The sequence below is a fragment of the Pseudorasbora parva genome, chromosome 3 (genome assembly GCF_024679245.1).
Source record: "Pseudorasbora parva isolate DD20220531a chromosome 3, ASM2467924v1, whole genome shotgun sequence".
NCBI classification, from domain to species: domain Eukaryota; kingdom Metazoa; phylum Chordata; class Actinopteri; order Cypriniformes; family Gobionidae; genus Pseudorasbora; species Pseudorasbora parva.
In genome coordinates, this window is record NC_090174.1 from 35,382,137 (window position 1) to 35,405,483 (window position 23,347).

Below are 23,347 nucleotides of genomic sequence, written 5' to 3' on the forward strand. Positions count from 1 at the left end.
GACGGCCGGGGTGTGAGCTTTTAGAGGAGGAAGAAAGAGAGGCGGAGCGCTACTGCTCTTTAGGAGAATGTGGGAGGAGATAGACTGCTAAGGCAGAGATAAGGAGATTGATGCTGGGGCTCTTTAATAGAGTAATGAAGGAATTTTATTTCCCCAGGGGTGTGTATGAAAGTATTCAGAATCATTGCATGAATTAATAGCTACTATAGGAGTACATTTCGTAATAAAACGTCATAAAACCTTCTTTTAAGATTTGCTGCAAAATTTGGTTAAAATATATCCAAATTGATAGTGAATTTTGTGTATTTAAAGTGAAAAACGTTAATGTTCAATCATCTATTTCATAAACTGCACTCGGAGTTCAGCCTTAACTTTGTTCCTCAGTAGTTTGAGATGCACGACCATGCACATGTTGGTTAGAAGGTTCGGAGCTATTATTCCATTTAATTTACTAAACTATGTCGCCCCCTGCTGATCAAAATGTGCATTTGCGTTGTCTGAATCAGGCGTGTATGCCGACATAGACTGCTCAAAAAAATATATTAACGGGACACTTAATTATCATCACAGTATAACAAGTCAATAAACTTCAGGGGTATCTGTCCAATAGGAAGCATATTGATTGTAAATCAGTTTACGTTTTTTTTTTATTCGCTTTGGTAGGCTAGAATTTTCACTAGAACACTAGAATTTTCACTAGTGTGTAGGCCTATAAGAGTGGATCAAACGCCCCCCAAGAAAATGCGACATTACAGTGAAACCAAAACATGTTTAGATGCCATCGCGGTTTTGATTCACCAAATATTAAAATTGCTCAGCCTTCATTATTAATTACTATTTTGAAAATAGCCTAAAAATTTTGTACAAAGGGCGTTTTGCAAAATGCTCCCTCTAACTAACCAATCGCTTCATAGTAAAAGGCAAGTAGGCTATGTATCAAGATATATATTAATATTTATTTAAGTAATGTCAAAATCATGATTTTTAACATTTAAATGTATATATATAACTAAGTCATGCAAACAAATATGTTGTATAAATAAAATAAATAAAAAAATAAACATTAATGAATTAGCCATTCACAGACATTTTAACTAAGTTTTATAATTGGGTCACCACCCTCCACCAGTGAGCTAACTGTGCTATCAAGCTAGCCTGCTCTCTTGAGGTAATCATTTATTTATTTTGTTTAAATATTTACACCTAGTTATACTGCATGAAGTGTAAAACAAAGGATTTGATAGATTTAAATATGTTAGTAATTACGATAGAGAGAAACTATGCCCCTTTTTTAAAGGGCATAGTTTTACCCATATCTATGGTTTTACCCCTCAGCTTATAGGGGGGCGTTTTACCTGTTTTTTACAGTCTATGGTTTTAAGATTTAAATTTTTTTTTTTTTTTTTTTAAATATAATTATTCTTTATAAATAACATGTCCTCAAAAACCAAAAACCACACGCTTCACTATTAATCTATCACTGCAAATCCTGCAGAATAATATTATCTTACTCATTTAATTTTAGTTTACTAGGCCTATCTAAAAATTATAGCGCTCATGTAATCCTCTTCTCTTCAAAGTTCAAATACAAGTCAAATAAAGTCAGCTTTTCCAAGGGTTTTTATCCCCGTTGCCAAACGTATGCATAGCAACAGTAAAAGTGTTGCTAATATCACAACGGCATATTTTCAATTGTGTTAGTACAATACACAACACTGCAAAGTATTTTCAATACACAAAAGTGTTCATCCATACGAATGTTTCATTCACAGCCTTTCACAAATCTCTTTGCATATCTTCTCGCTCAGTTTAAATTTCTATTATTTAATCCAAATGATCTTAAAGGGTTCACCCAAAAATATTCATCTTCGGAACACAAATGAAGATATTTTTGTTGAAAGCTGATGGCTGAGAAAGGCTTCAAAAAGGCCTGCATTGGCATTCAGTACATTTCCACTGACCCACTCACAAGACCCATAAAAGGCACTAAAGACATCGTTACAAAGTCCATCTCACTACAGTGGATGCTGCCTACAATAATTCTACCAAGCGACGAGAATAGTATTTGTGCGCAAAAAACAAACAAACAAAATAATGACTTTATCATAAATATTACATTCATCATATAAGACCAAGTTATTGTCTTCTGTGTAGGTCTTTAGTCTTTAGTGCCTTTTATGGGTCTTGTGAGTGGGTCAGTGGAAATGTAGCTACTGAATGCCAATGGAGGCCTATCTGAAGCCTTTCCCAGCCATCAGCTTTCAACAAAAATATCTTTATGTGTTCCGAAGATGAACGAAGGTCTTACGGGTGTCCAACGACATGAAGGTGAGAAATTAATTAAATAATTTTCATTTTTGGGTGAACTAACCCTTTAATGGTTAATCAATGAATCATTTAATATTTTTGTTGCCTGATTATATTTTCTACTGTGCAATTTCTGATACGAACAACCAAATGTAATAAATAATAATAATAATCATTTTTTTCACTACAAGGGATTTATCTTAGAAAAAAGTTCAAAGTGTGTGTGTGGGGGCATGTTTTTGTGAAATATGAGGACACAAATGTGTATAATTACATGGGTATGACAGGTATTACAAGGAGAGGGTAAAATATGAGGACATTGGCCATGTCCCCATTTTTCAAAATACTTATAATTCATAAAGGATGAGTTTAAAAAAAAAAAGAAGTAAAAATACAGAATGTTTACTGTGATTGGTAGTTTTAGGAGCAGGGGCAGTGTAAGGGGACAGAAAATATGGTTTGTACAGTATAAAAACCATTACGCCTATGGAATGTCCCCACATTTCACAAAAACAAATGTGTTTGGCCTGCTTAACTTCATTATGGGGACAAAATGTCATTATAAAGATGGCAATATCCTAAATGTGTGTCCTTATGGGGACATATTTTGGTCCCCGTGAAGAAACAAGCTTATAAATCATACAGAATTACTTTTTTTCCCTGAAAATATTAAAATGCAGAAGGTTTTGATGGTAGGCTTAGGTTTACTGTAAGGGGAAAGAGTATACAGTTTGTACAGTATAAAAAACATTATGGAGAGTCCTCACCCAGATGGTAAACCAGATGTACGTGTTTGTGTGCGTGTGTCTTTCCCCAATGTGCCTAAATTTACTTATTGTACAAAAATCTCTAATAATTATTACAATTCATGGCCAAAGGAAAGATTTGAAATATGCTGTTAGTGTGTAATGGTACCACCTGGTTATCAATAGTAAAAATTACTTTTACTTCTTCCCAACAGGGAAAACAATCAACAATCAAAAATGCATGAATATGTGGTGTCTTTGCAATAAAAAGAAAATGGTTATAATGGAAGTCCATTAGGCAAAAACAGCCACAAACAGTAAATGAGGGAGAAACAAATTAAATCTAATGCTGCACAAAAAAAAGCATCAAAACCAATGTTTTTTCTAATCTTTCACATGTCCAAGACTGTGATAAAAGAACAAAAAATCCAGTCAACAATCACAATTTATACATAAAATAAGTCATTTTGTGTTTTTCACATCATTTAATAGAGTTAAAATCCAGTTTTTTAACATTAAGTCGTTTTAATGGATTTATGCAAAAAAATAAAATAAAAACATTTTACAGCAGTTTAAGTAGTGACTGTTTTCAAGCAAAGAACATGACGAAAGGGTAGTCAATTTGAACAATGCACAAGGGTTAATTAACATTTGCAAAATAACGTACAAGAAACTATTCTTAGAACGTTTTCGTTTCTTTTTTGTTTCACTTTATCGTTTTGCTGTAGCATAGCCTACAAATAGCCTATTGACCCTCATTTTGCTCTGTACAAAATCAGAGATAGAGGATCTGTGCAGCCCTTTAAAGACTGAGGGAGGTGTGGTGGATTAGTAATGTTAGGTCCCATGATTTAGTTGAGGTAAACACCGCCCATACATCCTCCTCACTCATGAGTTCAGTTCACAGCTTCACACCGTTCAGGAAGCAGAAGTCAGCTGACCGTTCAGCGTCGCCATGCACAGTCTACTCAAATTTGCTCTCCTGTTTTTGGGGGTATCCGTCTGCCACGGGTGGCTCTTTGGCGACTTTCTAGGAAAACAGAAAGAGCTGGATGAAATATCTCTGTGGCCACTACCGCAAAAATTTCAGTCGTCCGCCGTCGCTTTTAAACTAAGCTCCGCCAGATTTCAGATCGTCCACGCGAAAGAGTCCTCCGCCGGACCGAGCTGCAGTCTACTTGACAATGCATTTCGCAGGTAACGTACTGTATCTCATTTACATTTATGCTGACATTGTGGTAAAAAAAGATGCTATTGCTAATTGTAACAGGAAATCAGGCTTGATTCATATAGCAATGCGCTCCACCACGTCAACAATATTCGACTTGGGTTCAGCTTACACACGAACTGACCATTTGCCTTGCAGATATTTTGAATACGTGTTTGGCGAAATGAAGAAGCACGAGAAGAGCCGAAAGAAAGTGTTTGATTCCGATCTTGTGGAGCTTAAGGTATGGGTCACATCAGCTGATCCGGAGTGCGACGGTTACCCGAGTCTGCAAACCGACGAGTCATGTGAGCTCTTTCCCTTCCGCCTCTGATCCACAACACCGTAACCTCAATGATCTATAATCCTGTAGAAGACTAGCTGGCAAATCCAATAATAGACATCTGCTTGTCGGAGTTGTAATCGGTTTAAAGTATTAACGTGGCGAGCTCTTTTTAGATGTAGTAACATTTGACCCATGCAATGTATTCTGTAACTTTCATGTTACGAAATATAAACTAAACTGACTTATCAAAGTCAATTATTTATTGTTCGTTCAATCAGATGTGTTGTGATCAACCTGTGATTGTTTTGGTTGTGTAACTGTTAAGTTTTGCTCTCTGTAGATGAGCTGTCAGTTGATGAACCCTCTGCTGTGCTGAAAGCTGCTAATGTATGGGGAGCTTTGCGAGGTAAGCGAACCAATACAATGTTGAAAGTGCTGTTCTTTTCAATTTCTATTGAAGCAATGAGCCAGACAAAATATTACAATAATATTGAGCAGCACAGCTTCTTTCAACATTGACAACAATACAACATTTCTATTGAGCACCTAATCAGCATACTGTATTAGAATCATTTTGACACTCATTTGACACAGAAGACTGCAATAACAGCTGCTGAAAACAGCTGCTGCTTTGCCATCAAGGATTTTTTTTGTCATAATATTTCACAATATTATAGTTTTACGGTAGTTTTGATCAAATAAATGCAGCCATAAAAAACTTTCGAATGGTAGTGTGTTTTACAAACTCCTCTAACAAACAGACAAACTTAAGGCCCACTGAAATCAAAATTTAAGTTTTTTCGCTTTTAGTATGACTGTTAGCCTTAAAGTTATAAATAACCTGGTGTGTTCCAAAACAATGAAACAATTCAGTTTTAGGAGATATAAGCATTCAAAACTTACTCTCACTTCTGTTCAAATGAATCACAGATTTTGATGACATCATCAGACTTCACCTACTCATCAAATCTTATGTCCAATCAAATGCTCTCTAGAAGGGCAACGTATAGGAAACGATTCAGTGTAAATATGCTTATAGTTGAGGAGAATGAAGTCTGGTTTCACATTAGTTTCACGCAACGCGGCAGTACACACACACACACACACCAACACCAACGGCTCTGGTCTAAAGTTAGACTGCAGACCAAGTGGCATCCTCCCCGATCTCTTGAAGCCAATACGGAAGTAATGTAAACTGCAATTCATTGACTGTCTACTAGGGACAGGCTCCAGAAGGGAGCAAAATCTTATTGAGCCCCATGCTAAAATTCCCTAGCCTGACAAGGCAGACCCACATTAAGATGTTTGTTCTGGAAACTCACCATTGACAGGGCTCAATCCGAGGGGCGGATAAACGGTTGTCTTTCAAACTCCCTCTGCACGCGATAGGATAGCGCTACAACCAACCAGAGCAACGAAAGTGAAACAGAGCTAGTTGATAGATTAAACATTCGCCGTATCCGGTCGGCAAAACTGAACACATCTTCCCTTTTTAAGAATGACTTCAGTGCCGTTCTTTTCTCAGAGAAAAGCTTAACTCCAAGTCTTCCAGAGTCGTGGTCAAAGTTGATGCGAAAGACCGCCGTTCGCCAGTTTCTGTGTTTACTAGAAGCACGCAAACGCAACTCGGCTGTTGTCATTATGGCCCCGCCCACCGACTATACACGATGTGATTGGCCCGGCAAGAGTTAGGCGAATACAGCTCAGAAAGGTATTGAGAGTTGCTAGACGACATTCGCAGGCAGATTAGGTTTGCTGCCGCTAGGGTGCGTCTAGATTTCTAGGCTAAAAATTCCCACCTTTACAGCAAAAAAAAACAAAAACATTTTTACTGCCTGGTACAAATTGTGGTTTTGACCTATAAGGCTAATTTTGACCTTCATGACAAATGTGAGGGGGTGAATTTTTTTATAACTCATTTGTTTGCATTATATAAAGCCTTAAAGTTCTGCATAATTAAGGGCGTGGTTACTTTGAGTGACAGGAGGATAGCCATTTATCCGCCTATAGTCGTAAGGCTTGTTCGACTTCACCCACTGATGGGCAGACCGATCGGCGGCAAACTTGAAGCAGTGCATGCCGGTTCGAAATTTTGTCCAACTTGAGACAGCGCCGACGGCATGTGACTGACGTAGGTCAACAAAGTACCACGAGAACGATTCGAGAGCAGCCAGCTGATGCAGTTGGTGCAGATTCTCAAGGGGGACTGCAGCAGGCTGCTCGAGCTCTGATGACAACACAGCTGATCCACGATTGGCCGGATTCACTGCATGACAGCGATCACGTTTGTTTCATGTTTATTCTAAAACCTTATGTTACGCTAATGCTCACAAATCATTAATTTATAATAGTAAAACCTCTTTTCATGTAGTCGCGATGTTATATTCTCATGTTTAGCCAACTAAAACTGATCAAAACCGTTGACAACACTTCATTGATAGTGTAGGTTTATATGTTGAACTTTAATCTTGTCCAAATAGATGGCTTAGCTTTATTAAGCAGTACATAAATTTTGAATGAAAATGTCATTTGAAACATCTGTGTATTTGAGAAATATTGCATTTATTTAACTTCAGCTGTGATAAAGTTTGCAAACGCAGCGCAAGCGTCACTGCGGGAAGCAGAAAGTGTCCAACTTCACGTCTCCGTTTGCAGCTCCTCCCCGCCTGCACTCGGCTACTCTCGCCGATCGCATGCATCCAGCTGCAGCCGATGTCGAACACACCTATTGTCACCTAAGCTCCGCCCACATCCCGCCTATTGGCCCAGTTTCTGTTATCCGGGAGTGACACGCGATGACTCGCTCGCAAGATGGCAACGCCCAGCTGGTCTCTACTTTAAGCTTCAGAACGGCTTATTGGAATCCTATGGGTGACGTCACGGACACTACGTCCATATTTCTTTACAGTCTATGCGACAGACATGAGAGAGCAGTGCGGACCATATGCTCGAGTCGGCACAGACAACAAACCATATCGGACCAATTTGAATTCTGCACAGAATGCTGCATTTCTAAGCGATATGGAGGAGATTATGATGATAAACAGTTAGAGGAAACTGGCATTACCAAACCGAAAGGCTCTAGTCAAACTTTGTATTAACGGAAGGCTATTGGCTTTTTCAAAAAAAAGGGAGGAGCTGTTTCAGGGAAAATTACGTCAACACATTGAATAATGCTGCGTGTTTCAAGGCACTTCAGTGGGCCTTTAAAGTATGTTCTTTATGACACTTGTAGCACAGGAAAAGTTTAATATAGGCCACTGCTTATCGCATTTAACAACCCCATATACTTTAAGATAGCAGTTCAATTCAATTTCTATGCAATCCCAAGTTTCCAACATAACTTTTAAAGAAGAAGAGACTGCAGTCTTTGTCCATTCCAAAAAAAAAAAAAAAAAATGTATTTTCATGTATACTTTCATCAATGGTTAACTTCCTCATATGTTTATTGTTGTAAGGACTGGAAACATTCAGCCAGCTGGTCTATGAGGATGACTATGGAGTTGTAAGTTCAAAGCAAACCCTTATTTGCTGCATTTTTGTACTTGATTAAGGCTTTATATATGAATTTATCTAATCTATTGATCTGTCTAAACTCTTCTCCAATCATTTTTTGTGTTCTCAACAGAACAACATCAATAAGACCGTCATCTCAGATTTCCCACGGTTTGCCCACCGAGGGATCCTCCTGGACTCGTCTCGCCACTTCCTGCCACTCAAAGTCATTTTGGCCAATTTGGTGAGCTGAAGTTATTTTCTTTATAATGACAGGCTTGACATAAACACATTAGGGCTGCAGCTATCGATTCTTTTTGTAATCGATTAATCTACCACTTAATCGATCGATTAATCGGATAATAATTACTTTTTCTTTATTAAAGAGCAATAAGAGACAATAAGACGGGTATCTTAAAATTAACATGTAATTTGTTTTCTTTTTAGAAAAATTAAGTTTTATTGCCGAAATTGCATACATTATTAACTGTGAAACTAAACAATTTTAATGCATACAATTGCCATATTATATTAAATACAAATCTATTTCAAATTACTTTAAAAAGGTAAACATAGTTCAATCTAAAACTAAACCTACAACCAATAAATCTAAATAGTAGTAATATAAATAACAATAATGCCAATATAAATAATATAAATATTCTATAAATTCTATATAATATAAATATTCTAATCTATAAATATTCTATAAATAATATAAATAACTAAACATTGTATTTATGTTGTGCAACTTAACTTTCATGTTTCAGCTTCAGCTCAGGCATGACATAAGCATTTACGGTCTTATTTACGCCTTTACTGAAGCAAAACATATTGGACACGTTAACTTAGAACAAGAGATGTGCGGATGCTCTATCGTCACCGAATCAGCTGTTAGAAGCAAACCATCCACCCGCACCCGATCGTCACAACTTCAAATCCTCCGTGTTAAGCGTGATGCAATCGTCACATATTAGCTACACTGAAGTAGGTTGCTAAACAAAACAAAAAAACGTATTTGGCAAAATTACATTTACATAAACCAGGGTCGACAACCTATACATCACATGGAGGAATAACCGCTAGAGCGTGATCAAACGCGAGATATGTTTAATTCAGTTAAAGTACATCACACATGCTGATCTTTTGAGCTAATCATTCATCATTGTAACACAGCTTGTTTTAATTTAGTAGCTATAAATATGATTAAAGTGTGATTAAATTACACAAATCAATGAAAGCGCGCAGCTCTGAGCTCCGAAAGCACGAGCGCTGCTCATCACACACACACACACACACGCACGCGCGCGCGCGCGCGTTACAGCTTGTTCTGACGTTTGTAGCGCCTAGTATTGAGAACATCTAATGGTGCATTTCGAAGATATTATCAAGTAGGATATATAAAGTCTCATTAAAGATTTCACACACATCACAATGACGGTGATCCATGTGCAAAGCTGCAAACTCCATCGAGTTCATGTGTTTGGAGTTGCTCGTATCTCCTCAGCTGACGCGTGTACTGCCGCAAATGAAACTTAAATGTTCAGCGTCGCATCCTGAAGCTCAACACACAGTTGTCTTCATTTAAAAACAGCGATATTAAATTATATTACCAGTGCTAATGCCCGCCCGCTCTCTCTCTCGCATTGCGGTCTTTGATTTCGACATGAGCTGAAAACGAAAGTTAAAGAACGACACGCATTCATTGCGTTTTAGCGTGATATGAGAGTTCCGCGTCTTTATTAAAATCAACATATTAACGATTTCTCTCATCCACCTGCAATTTTTGGGATGTTTACACACCTGAACCGCGGATATAACCGCAATCCGCTCATACTCCGAGTCCTTACACAAAAAAATGTCTTTCTGCAATTTCAACTTTCTGTGTGCAGTTAAATAGACTAAGCGAAGCGTCGAGGCAGATGATTTTGCCTCGAGGATTTTTTTGATTCGATTAACTCGAGTTACTCGATGAATCGTTGCAGCCCTAAAACACATATATGAGTCTAGATAGACATTTTCTTTTTGGGATTTAATTGGTGACACAGCATTTTTTTCATTTAAAAAAATGCCAAAAATGTCATTTTGAAAAAAACCTTCAACATTGTTTCCTCATTTGAAGACATGTGTCAGCTGAGTAGCTCAAATATGTTTTTTTTATTTTAAAGACTGGAAAGTCACATTCTTTACGTTTACATATGACAGTAATCTTATCACGAGATATGACGCTCATCACAAGGTTTGTCTAGAAATATTTTTGTGGCCAGTGCACAGTGGTGAGAATTAGTTTGTCCATAGCTTTGTAATTTGTTAATGGACACGTGCAATGGCCTTGCAGGTTTTGAAATGTTTCTTGTTCCACAGTGTTCAGTAAAGAGACGTCTCATTTTCACAGGAAGCAATGGCGATGAACAAGTTTAACGTATTCCACTGGCACATTGTGGACGATCCGTCATTTCCTTATATGAGCCGTACTTTCCCTGAGTTAAGTCAGAAGGTGAGTATATAAAGCAACCGCATGACCTGTTTTGAATTCAAGCTTGACTGCCTCAGGGCACAACATATATTGTAGATGTCATTCATATATTTTTTTAGTGGATTACCATGCTAGAATCATAAAATATGTGACTTCAACTCCTATTATCAGTAATGTTGGTGGCCAACATGTAAATAGGGGAACACAAATTAATGTATCAAACTATAATAACATTGCAACATTCCAGGTTTAAGACTTCAAAAAAATAAGGCATACTTTAAAATAAAAGTTTTTTTAAAAAATAGTTCTGATTTTTTTTTTCTATTTTGCTGCATTGAAAGCGAAAGGTAAGGGATAAAAATGTACAACAAAATGATCATACTGCTGCTGCTGCTGTAGGACATGTCAGTTTCCTTTAGAGTAGAAATTTCAGCTTAAAAGGATAGTTCACCCAAAAATGGAAATTGTCATTTACTCACCTTCAAGTTGTTCCAAATTTGTATGGATTTCTTTCTTCTGCTGAACACAAAATATATTTTGAATAATGTCAGTAATAATAAAGTTGATGGACTCGCTTGACTTCCATAGTATATTATAAAATTTTAAGTCAATAGGGTCCATCAACTTAACAACTTTAACAACTTAAAGGAACACTGCTATTTTTGACTCTAATTCCCCATTCAGCCAATTTCTGGGTTTTGCTGACTTTAGCATAACTTAGCATAGATCATTGAATCTGATTAGACCATTACCTTTTAACTCCAAAAAGTTAAAATATTTAGGTGTATGTCATTGCGCCGCTGCACCCATGGTACGGCAGCAAAGTTCTTGATTATTACGCTGGAATGAGAGTATAGTTCCAAGCCATACCGGCCAAGAAAATCGCAACTTTTCATTTAGTACACAATGTAACTAGCCTGATGTGGTCATACTCAATTTTAGTTAGAACCAGGAAAGACATCAATTGGATAGACCTACAACTAATCAGAGCAACGAAGCGACGCATTACGTTAGTTGTCAAATGCCAACAGAACTCAACTGCACTGTGTTGCCAAGTCCACGTTTTTTTTCCGAGGGTTGCTTTCCATGTCCGCTTGTTGAAGCGACTATTATGTGATATATAGACCCATGAATGCAAATCTTAGCAGGCAGCCTTGCAAAAATAACACACATTTTACCCCCAAATGCCATTTTTTTTCCGGACTTTTTTTTTTTAACTTCTTTTTTCCACTATTTTCTGAAGTTTAGTGGAAATAGCCCAAACTTTCTGCAGGTTCCTAGTGTGTGCTACAGGGCCTGAGTTACACTTTCAAAAAAGAATTTATGGGCCTACTTTTTGGGGGGGTTATTACAGCGTAGAAAACATACTTACATGTTTATCACTTTTAGCAGTGTTTTATGTAACTTCAAAGGGTTTCCTGTAAAATGACACCAACTATTTGAACCTAGACCACTATGTGTGTATGGGAAGCTTTTCAATATGAGTAGGCCAAATCCAGGCGGAAATCCCCAAAAATGGCAAGGAGTGTAAGAGGCTAGGGGAGTTGGAAAATTAGATTATTTTCAAAAATAGTGGTGTGTTCCTTAAAGGGTAAGTAAATGATGATGACAATTTCACTTTTGGGTGAACTGTCTCTTTAAGTCAAAAGCATTAGCTTCAGTTCACATGCTTTGGCCGTAGAATCCAACTGCACTGTAAAAAATAACTGGGGAAGTGTTTATTTTTGTGTTTGATCATGTTTTCCCTATTTATTTTGTGACTGACAGGGAGCCTTTCATCCTTTCACACATGTGTACACGCCATCTGACGTGAAGATGGTCATTGAATTTGCCCGCATGAGGGGGATCCGGGTCATCCCGGAGTTTGACACCCCAGGACACACACAGTCATGGGGCAATGGTCAGTTGGTGGACATGGTCAATGACCGCTTTATACAGATAGATATGCTATAGATGTTTCAGTTACTGATTAATATAACAGCTGTTTTCTCTCTCTGTCGCTCCTTCCCATAGGCATAAAGAATCTGCTAACACCCTGTTTCAGTGGCTCTACTCCTTCTGGAACATTTGGGCCAGTGAACCCCATCTTTAACTCCTCTTATGAGTTCATGGCCCAGTTTTTCAAAGAGATCAGCACTGTTTTCCCTGATGCCTACATTCACCTGGGGGGAGACGAGGTTGACTTCACTTGTTGGTGCGAAAAGCTTCTTACCTAAATAATTTTTTAGAATATGAACTCCTATTGTTATCATATTGTATATCAAATGCAATGCTTACATTCTACTTATTGTTCCTGTAGGAAGTCCAATCCTGATGTTCAGAGGTTTATGGAGCAACAGGGCTTTGGCACAGACTACACCAAACTGGAGTCCTTCTACATTCAAAGGTCAGAACTTCACTAAACATCCATTTATTATTGTCCATTTATGCATAACAAGGGGCCAGTTGTTCAAAATATTAAATCTGGATCAAAATGATCTGGATAATGAAATCCCATGTTTTGCTATCCAGGATCAGGTAATCTATCTTGCTTTTGTGCCGGTGTTTCAAAGTAAAATTGGATTGGATCGCCCTGATCCAGACACACTTTTTCAGATGACCAAATCTGGATTACTAGTGCTCTACGGAGCCCACTGAAGGGACATGCTGTTGGCATAAATAAATAAATAATTAAATAACAAAAGGTTGTATTAGTTAACATTAGTTAAAGTATTAATTAACATTAACTAATTAATTAATAAAAATCCAGCTGTTCATGGTTTGCTCATGTTAGTTCACAGTGCATTAACTAATGTTAACAAGCTTTTAATAATGCATTAGTAAATGTTGAAATTAACATTAACAAAGATAAATAAATGCTTTAAAAGTGAAGTTCATTATTAGTTCATGTTAACTAATGTAGTTAACTACTGTTAACTAATAAACCTTATTGTAAAGTGTTAACAAAATTTCAAATGCTTTTGCGTTCTCTCAGAAGTTTTGCGTAGCGATCACCTGAGAAACCTTGCATTCGCTTGAAGAACTTTTGACTTATCTCATAATTGATAAGAAGTAAAAAGTCTGAGTGATAAAAAAACACTTAAAATGTAATACAATATTTTTGTTTGATATTTACAGCTGTTTGAGGATTATTTTATGGCGGCTCAATCTTTTTTTTAAATTTGACTGTAGGCTACCGAAAGGCTTAAAAGGTAGCCTAATGTCTACTTCTAATTTATTACTTTAACGATTAGCCTAACTAATCAAGAGTAAAATATATTGTTTATTGTATGATACAAATGTTGTATTTTTTGACCAGTTTTAAAGTTTTACTACATTTTCTTCTTGGAATCCACCTTGAAATCCTACAATTGATTGAGTTGGGATCCGGATAATCCTGTTTTTTTGGATCAAAGTTATCCAAATCCTACTGACAAGTTTTGAACAGCACAAACTGAAGGTCTTTTCCAGATTAAAACTAGGATTGGATTCCGTGATCTAATCTGATTTCAGATTCCTTCTTTACCCTTTGAACAACCCATTCTCAAGATTTGATCCAATCCGATAACCAAAATCCAATCAGCTTACCTTTGAACAACTGGCCCAAGATGGTTTGTTGATACTATTACTATGTAATTGTAGTTATTGTTTAATCTTTGTCTATCTTAGAAGATATGTTTATTGGGCAATTATGTTTAATTGTGTGAAAGTATAAATCAGAGCACAATCTGATCTTTTTTTAATTACATTATTCATCAATGATACACAGGTTACTTGACATTGTGGGCACTACCAAAAAAGGTTACATGGTGTGGCAGGAAGTGTTTGATAATGGGGTGAAGGTAAGGCATCTTTTTTCTTTATCCATGTGGATGTGCTTGTGCTGTTTGAAAGTAATGCAGATCCATAAAAGGCTCCTTATTGGGAACTTGTTTGTTTTTAAAAAGTAGTTAGGCTAAGCTCTAAGTTGAAAGATATTATTAATTTACATTCTAGAAGGTCCACAATGCTTTGTAATGGCAAATTACTTAAAATCAAAGTCTAATCTACTCCTCCTTAACCTTCTTAATCACAAATAGGTTGCGTGCTTGCTTTTTCACAAGCCAATGCTAGGGCTGGGCGATATGGCAGAAAAAAAAAATGAAATCTTGATTTTTATAAGAACGATTGACCAATTCATGATTTTGATATAAATATCTATATTTTTTTGTGTAACTAGTTACCTTCAAAAAAATCTTACACACACACACACACACACACACACACACACACACACACACACACACACACACACACACACACACACACACACACACACGTATATATACATATATATATACATGCATACATACACACATACATACATATATACACACACACACACACACATCAGAGAATATGCATGAAATATAAAGGCAAATATTGTACAAATGTATCTTAAACATATATATATATACTCAAAAATAATATAGCTAATATAAGAAAAATGCTAAATGTTTCTTAGCCAAAAAGTAACAGCATAAAATAAGAACAGTACTAGGTTATTATTAATAACAGAAAATAACAGCACCTTTCAGCCATATCAAATCAAAGAAATATCAAAATATCAAAGAAATATAAAAAAAAAAACGCAGTTGTAGTTCTTTAAATTCAAATGTATTTAAACAATCGCCTAGACACTGCTTATGCCACTAAATTGTTTTGTTTTTGTTTTTTAATGCACACGCAAGTAGATGTAAATTCTTGACTATATTAATTTTCCCGTCAAGAAGAAGAAAAAAAAAAAACATCAGGGCACATAATTGTGCTTTATGCATGTTCCAGCTGAAACAGGACACTGTTGTGGAGGTGTGGATTGGGAACAAGATGGAGGAGGAGCTACAGAATGTGACTAAAGCAGGATTTACAACCATTCTTTCTGCCCCTTGGTACCTGGACTACATTAGCTATGGACAGGACTGGCAAAAGTACTACAAAGTTGAGCCACTCAAATTCTCTGGTCAGTTTTTTCAGTTAAAGTCTCATTTTATTTTAGCACCACTGGTTTACTAATCTAGGGATTTTAAACCGTCATTTAGAAACAAGTTATTCAGTTCACTGTTTACATGTGTTGAACATTAAATTGAACAACTATGTGTTATGGTTTTGATATGTCTCATTTGCAACTTAGGGTTAAGAAATATGGCCCAGACTCAGTTTGAGTTTGAATCAAATATAGTAAAAAAAAAAAAAAAATATATATATATATATATATATATATATAATGATAACATGGCCTGGTATTAATTCACTAACAAGCTTGGGGGTTGAGCTGTGGAGAGATGCTCCATTGAAAAACACCAGCTTTTTTACTGGAACACATGCGCTCTTGTCATCTACCAAATATAGATGTACATCTACAGTATATAGAACGTTCTGTATTTCTGTGCAATCATTGTAGTGTTTAAAGTGTCTCTCTGTAGCTCTTGGTTTTGCTTGTCACTAGTAAGTTGTCGTGTTTAGTTTTGTCTAAGTATGTAAAGCTGGGCATACACTGCGATTTTCGTCCGATTTTGAGCCGAATTCTGACTTGTGCGACTCTTTTTTTGGGTCGTGCCGATATTCAGGTTTATCGTGCGTCGTTTGTCGTAAGGTGTTTGTGCAGTGTACAGGGGGAAACGAGAGGCGACAAACCTCTCCCGATCGGGAATCGGATGGTCGGATGAATTTCTGGCGTGTCAGAAATTCTGCTCGCCCCTCGTGAGGTTATCGCACAGCTGAAGCAAAGCCATGAACTGATTGCCCTTTTTTCCCTCACTCCGCAAAAGCAGAAGTTTAACCTTTTTTTTTTTTTTTAAAGCAGCAAGGAAAAAAACGAAAAGAGTGAGATCTTTCAGTTATGTAGGCAGCTATCAAATAGCAGAAATTAAGTAAAGTGTTGTGCCTCCAGTTTGTGTTGTAAAATGGATAATTAGTATTACAAACCACCGTGTATAGCATATCCAGTGCCTCTTATTCATTTAGCTAGTTAATCATTAATTTAGGGCTACTTGTTTTACTTTCACACTTTATTTATTTACTTTTATTTAATATTAATTAATTTTTAGCCTACTTAATATTATTATGACAGGAAGTAGGAACCGTTGTCCATCTTGACACAATGTCATGTTGTCCTTTTTTTCTTTTCCCACTTTAATTCATGAACGCGAGTCAGTGGATATCACGCAATGTTCAAACGCGGTCTCAAACCCAGTCAATTATTCACTACAGAATCTGACATGCTTTCGGCGCATTTTCTCAGACAAGAGATAAATCTAATTTAACATGGGATACGTAGCCTACTGTCTTAATTTATTTTCTTAATATTTTTTTTTTGGTCCATATTGTGTGAAAAAAAATAGAAGTAGGCCCAGTTTGTGTTAAACAAGTTTTTTTATAGATAAATCTACGCTCTTACTTTGCATTGAGATTGACATTATTGTAGTGTTCTGACATTATAGACATGATAATCATTTAATTATAGACCTATAATTCCTTGTTTTAATAGGGCTAAATGTTTTTAAATAGTGAGGAGTAATTCATCTATTTTATTATGCAGTGTGCCGATTATGCATTATGAAATTGTTGGGGGGAGGGGGTGCAAATTGATGTAATATCAATTTAATAATAAAAGTAGGCCTACTCTAATAATAGTAATAATAATTTGTATACATAAATCTAAATCCTTTTGATATTGATAGCTGATGCATTTGATAGGCTATCTCTCTAATACAGCACGGTCTATCGTCGCAATAAGGCACGGGGGTTTTATTGCGTACTTTTCACCCATACAGTGTGAGCAGAAAAGTCGCACTCGATGGTCAGACCACACATAAATCGTGAGCTTTGGCTTTACAACGCATGCGATCTACTCGTACAGTGTGAGTAGGTAACTAGGGCTGCAGCTATCGATTCTTTTTGTAATCGATTAATCTACCACTTAATCGATCGATTAATCGATTAATCGGATAATAATTAATTTTTCTTTATTAAAGAGCAATAAGAGACACTAAGACGCGTATCTTAAAATTAACATCTAATTTGTCTTCTTTTTAGAAAAATTAAGTTTTATTGCTGAAATTGCATACATTAATAACTGTGAAACTAAACAATTTTAATGCATACACTTGCCATATTATATTAAATAAAAATCTATTTCAAATTACTTTAAAAAGGTAAACATAGTTCAATCTAAAACTAAACCTACAACCAATAAATCTAAATAGTAGTAATATAAATAACAATAATGCCAATATAAATAATATAAATATTCTATAAATTCTATATAATATAAATATTCTAATATTCTATAAATATTCTATAAATAATATAAATAACTAAACATTGTATTTATGTTGTGCAACTTAACTTTCATGTATCAGCTTCAGCTCAGGCATGACATAAGCATTTACTGTCTTATTTACTCCTTTACTGAAGCAAAATGTATTGGACAGGTTAACTTGGAGCAAGAGATGTGCGGATGCTCTATCGTCACCGAATCAGCTGTTAGAAGCAAACCATCCACCAGCACCCGATCGTCACAACTTCAAATCCTCCGTGTTAAGCGCGATGCTATCGTCACATATTAGCTACACTGAAGTAGGTTGCTAAACAAAACAAAAAAAAATATTTTGGCAAAATTACATTTACATAAACCAGGGTCGACAACCTATACATCACACGGAGGAATAACCGCTAGAACGTGATCAAACGCGAGATATGTTTAATTCAGATAAAGTACATCACACATGCTGATCTTTTGAGCTAATCATTCATCATTGTAACACAGCTTGTTTTAAGTTAGTAGCTATAAATATGATTAAAGTGTGATATTTAAATTACACAAATCAATGAAAGCACGCAGCTCTGAGCTCTGAAAGCAAGAGCGCTGCTCATCACACACACACACACGCGCGCGCGCGCGCGTTACAGCTTGTTCTGATATTTGTTGCGCCTAGTATTGAGAACATCCAATGGTGCATTTCGAAGATATTATCAAGTAGGATATATAAAGTCTCATTAAAGATTTCACACACATCACAATGACGGTGATCCATGTGCAAAGCTGCAAACTCCATCGCGTTCATGTGTTTGGAGTTGCTCGTATCTCCTCAGCTGACGCGTGAACTGCCGCAAATGAAACTTAAATGTTCAGCGTCGCATCCTGAAGCTCAACACACAGTTGTCTTCATTTAAAAACAGCGATATTAAATGATATTACCAGTGCTGATGCCCGCCCGCTCTCTCTCTCTCGCATTGCGGTCTTTGATCTCGACATGAGCTGAAAACGAAAGTTAAAGAACGACACGCATTCATTGCGTTTTAGCGTGATATGAGTCTTTATTAAAATCAACATATTAACGATTTCTCTCATCCACCTGCAATGTTTGGGATGTTTATGCACCTGAACCGCGGATATAACCGCAATCCGCTCATACTCCGAGTCCTTACACAAAAAATGTCTTTCTGCAATATCTGTGTGTAGTTAAATGGACTAAGCGAAGCGTCGAGGCAGATGATTTTGCCTCGAGGATTTTTTTGATTCGATTAACTCGAGTTACTCGATGAATCGTTGCAGCCCTATAGGTAACCATGCTGAAATCGCACAATGTATGCCCAGCTTTAGTGTGTTTGACCACCCCGATCAACTGAGCTCTTACCCTATCTTGAGTTTAGTTGTTGAAGACATTATAAAATGGTTTCCATATGCTATGGAAAGAACACATTCCAGCAAGTGTCACTCTAGATGCACTATCGTTCAAACGTTTGAAGTCGTAATCTTTTTAAAAAGTATTTGAATGATGCATTTATGCATACATTTCTGAAAATAAAACCTTACTGACCCCAAACTTTTGAATGATATGCTTTGCCATAGTTCCTCCTCCACCTTGCTCCAGCCTTGTTTACACCAAACATTTACTCACCCTCAAGATGTTCTAAACCTGTGTGAATTTCTTTTTTCTGGGGAATGCAAAGAAAAATATTTGGTTAACCATATTCTTTAAAATATCTAAAACAGGACATATCTAAAAATGAGAGAGCATGCATGTTGATTCAGAGTCAAAGCTAAGCATCCATGGGCTGCGTTCCAGTTTGTTTTTTTATGCCTTTCCCTCGCCAACTTCCCTCTGTCTTGTTAAAGGGTTAGTTCACCCCCCAAAAATTTCATTAATTACTCACCCTCATGCCATTGGACACACGTAAGTCCTTCGTTCATCTTCGGAACACAAATGAAGATATTTTAGTTGAAAGCTGATGGCTGAGAAAAGCTTCAGAAAGGCCTCCACTGGCATTCAGTACATTCCCACTCAAGACCCATAAAAGGCACTAAAACATTGTTACAAAGTCCATCTCACTACAGTGACTGTACAATAATTTTACGAAGCGACTTGAATAGTTTTTTGCGCAAAAAAAAAGACTTTAAAAAAAAGTTATTGTCTTCCATATAGGTCTCGGACGTGAACTCGGGCGATAGCGGCGCTCCTCCTATTCCGGGTCATGTATCTGAATGGCGGATCTGCGTCATATTCTCGCATATGCGTGGAGTTCACGCCAATAACTTGGTGGATAAAGTCGCTATTTTGATTTCTGTGCACACAACTATTTTTGTCGCATTGTAAAATTATTGTACAGCCACTGTAGTGAGATGGACTTTGTAACAATGTGTTTAGTGCCTTTATGGGTCTTGAGTGGGAATGTACTGAATGCCAGTGGAGGCTTGTCTGAAGCCTTGCTCAGCCATCAGCTTTAAACAAAAATCTTTGTGTGTTTCGAAGAGGAACGAAGGTCTTACGGGTGTCCAACGACATGAGGGTGAGTAATTAATGAAATAATTTTCATTTTTGGGTGAACTAACCCTTTAACTCGGATGTATCCCATTCCTTGTGTTGCATGAGTGTCCACTACTGGCAGAACCTTGCAATGGGCTGAACTGGAACGCCCTAAGCTCTTGATCACTTGGAATCCGCTATGGAAATTATTTACATTTCTACCCTTTCTAGTATATAGGTATGTGTTTATATAGATGCCTGAAGTGTACTTAAGATCTAGACTCGCTCCTTCAGTCAAAACCGTGGGCTATAAACTTTACCTGTCCACTTCACACAGGCCCTGTCCCAAATAGCACACTTCATGTGGTTTTTCGGTCTTGTAGACGTGTGTCGTGTTTCGGTTGCTGCGTGCACATGCCACAAGACTGTAGAGTCCCATTTGTCATTTAAGCTTAAAGAAGCGTGCTCAGAAACGGCCTTTGCGGCTGCTGTGCGTCCCTTGATGCACAGTTCTGCTGAGCCTGCAAGTTTGCAAGCTACGCAGAGGATTTCTACTCCGCAGTCAAAGCGTCATTACATCCTGGAATTTTGGACTCTGAGGAAGACTTTGAGAGTTTAGGGTGCCATTTTGGACAGGGCCAAAGTGGAACACACTTTAAAATGGCGACAGAGATTCCCAGAGGGGAAGTGCTTAGGGAATTTCATGTATGCGTATAAAAGCAAAGTGGAACACAGCCTAGGGCAACATGAAACTCAGTGGGTGTATTTCTCTGGACTACATTCAAGATCTAATGCAGTAATTATTTTTTAAATTGATTTAATTCCAAATATTGTACATCTATTTAGTTTTGTCACTTTAAATGCAACTATGTTTGTAACAAAGTATGTAACTTTCAGAACTACTAGTTACTAGTTCTTCACTACTTGTAGTCCCAGCTTGGTAACTTTGGTATCTTTGACAAATAAGTAAATCTGATTTGAAGCATTAAAAGCCTTGTGAAGAGAGACCTTAAATGCAGTCCAGAAGAATTTGTCTAGATGTTAAAGTGTGTCCGTTTGTGTGTTATACATGCGTGTATGTGTACATATGTAGCTGAAAGCCGACACACAGATCCATGTGTGGAAACGACAGCCACAGTACCAAGATGAGATGGCGCAGGTAACGGCAGCTGGTTTCAATGCTCTTCTCTCCACACCCTGGTACCTCAACCGCATCAGCTACGGCCAGGACTGGGTGAACATTTACAAAGCCGACCCCCAAAATTTCACTGGTGTGTCTCATTCGCTGATAAATATTATTTGGATTTATTTGGGTGTCTGTTCGTCCTGTTCTGTTTCTTTTTCGTAAAAAATAAATAAATCATCTCAAAGTTGAGTAAAAAAAAGAAGACGCTATCGATGTTGGAGTTGACCTCTTTAAAAAACATTTGTGGAGTCTGTTAATGGGGTCAATTTGGTGAATTTTCTTGTTTAACGTAGCTGAGATTTGTACAAACACATTGTTTTAGGTTTTGAAGAACAGCCACACTGAATCAAAAGCAACCGGTTTGAATAGAAAAGGTGGCATTTGATTTGTAGAGAATAATTTATACCAGATATTCTCATATTTTTCAACGTTTTTTTTATAGCAAAGGCATTGTCAGTGACCTGCTTTTGTTTAGTAGATACTGCAAACATGTTTGTCATGTGACCAGTTTGAATAGTTTGCTTTGTCTGCAGGTATTCAGGTGTTTGACATATGGACAAAACAGATACATATAGAGAGCTTACAGAGTCAAACTCAAACAGGACCAACTCTTTGCTTCTTAGACAAACAACTTAGACCTTTCTGTTGTAAAACATTTAGTAAATTGAATGTATTTCACTACCGCTAAGGGGAAGCCTTGTGACAGCTTCTAGCTGTTTGACTTGTCTTGCACTAATAAGTCTTACAATAAAACTATATATATATCTCTTAAAAGTGTTTTTTTAAATTGGTATTTTGACAACAGGCACAGATGCACAGAAAAAGCTGGTGATTGGAGGAGAGGCTTGTCTCTGGGGAGAGTATGTGGATGCCACCAACCTCACTCCTCGACTCTGGTATGTACAAAACAAGCAATTAATTAATGGTGCAATATATAAAACATAAAAGTGAAAGCAAAACTGAGTTTGTTCCAAAACCAAACCTAGTATTTATTTGCATATTAACAATGTAATTTTTTGTTGTTGTGCCATTGCAGGCCACGAGCCAGTGCTGTTGCTGAGAGGTTATGGAGTGATAAAAGCGTGACAGACATCAGTAATGCCTATAATCGTCTGGTCCAGCATCGCTGCCGCATGGTCAAGTGAGTTAAACTATGACCCTCTCAAATGATGTAATTAACTAATAATACAACATACGGTTCTATTTTATTCCTTAATTATGCATTCGTGTAATAATCATAATGCTTAGCAGTCCTTTGTTTATTTTTGGATTTTTTTTTTTATTTTTTTTTTATTTTTTAGATTCTTAATTTTAGTATTAATTTAATGATTATAACAAATACATTTTATATAAGGCAGCCTGTTCTAGGTTGATTGGGGAGAATTTAAAAATGTAAAGTATTATATTACGTATTACTTGAGTGCAGGTTCAGTTAATTTCTTATTTACTAGCCATTTACAAAGCAATACAAAGTAAATACTAAAGATTTGCACAGGCATTTGTTTTGTATATTTCACTGGTGAAAGTGATTTTTTTTTTTTTTCTTCCTTCCCCCAAACAGGAGAGGCATTCCTGCAGAACCTCTATTTGTTGGCCACTGCCGCCACGAGTACAAGGGCCTGTGAACATCAGGGTTTAGTTTACACTACAAAATTAAAGGGAATAACAGGGAAACACTTTTTAAAACATCAAGCCATGTTAGCCATTCCAATACCATGATTTGCTGTTGTATGCACTGAGCCAGTTATCCAGAAATTGATGTTTTATAATTATTAAATGGATTACATTCTGCCTCTGTAGGCTTACATTTTATTAAATGGTAATGAATAATCTTGTAAATAAATTTTATAGAATTTGAAGTGTGTGAAATGTGGTCT

General features: G+C 36.8%; 1 protein-coding gene across 2 annotated transcripts; it reads left to right on the forward strand.

The window, feature by feature from the left end:
• The first annotated feature begins 3,669 nt into the window (after positions 1-3,669).
• On the forward strand, positions 3,670-23,329 carry hexb (hexosaminidase B (beta polypeptide)). Of its 2 annotated transcripts, none has more exons than XM_067438627.1 (14): positions 3,670-4,250; positions 4,420-4,568; positions 4,887-4,952; positions 8,005-8,051; positions 8,175-8,285; positions 10,437-10,538; positions 12,285-12,417; positions 12,531-12,711; positions 12,817-12,903; positions 14,266-14,338; positions 21,378-21,555; positions 22,276-22,366; positions 22,507-22,611; positions 23,032-23,329. In XM_067438627.1, the coding sequence occupies exons 1-14, from the start codon at positions 4,009-4,011 to the stop codon at positions 23,093-23,095; spliced, it is 1,629 nt and encodes a 542-aa protein (XP_067294728.1). In that variant the 5' UTR covers positions 3,670-4,008; the 3' UTR covers positions 23,096-23,329. The 2 variants fall into 2 exon arrangements, with proteins under 2 accessions (XP_067294728.1, XP_067294729.1); XM_067438628.1 differs by lacking the exon at positions 21,378-21,555 and adding an exon at positions 15,321-15,495 and having other exon boundaries at positions 3,682-4,250.
• Positions 23,330-23,347: the final 18 nt, after the last annotated feature.

Coding starts and splice junctions, on each gene's coding strand:
- hexb (XM_067438627.1), top strand. CDS start 4,009: ATGCACAGTCTACTCAAATTTGCTCTCCTGTTTTTGGGGGTATCCGTC. Junction 4,953..8,004: donor TGTATGGGGAGCTTTGCGAG/GTAAGCGAACCA, acceptor TATTGTTGTAAG/GACTGGAAACATTCAGCCAG. Junction 8,286..10,436: donor AAGTCATTTTGGCCAATTTG/GTGAGCTGAAGT, acceptor TCATTTTCACAG/GAAGCAATGGCGATGAACAA.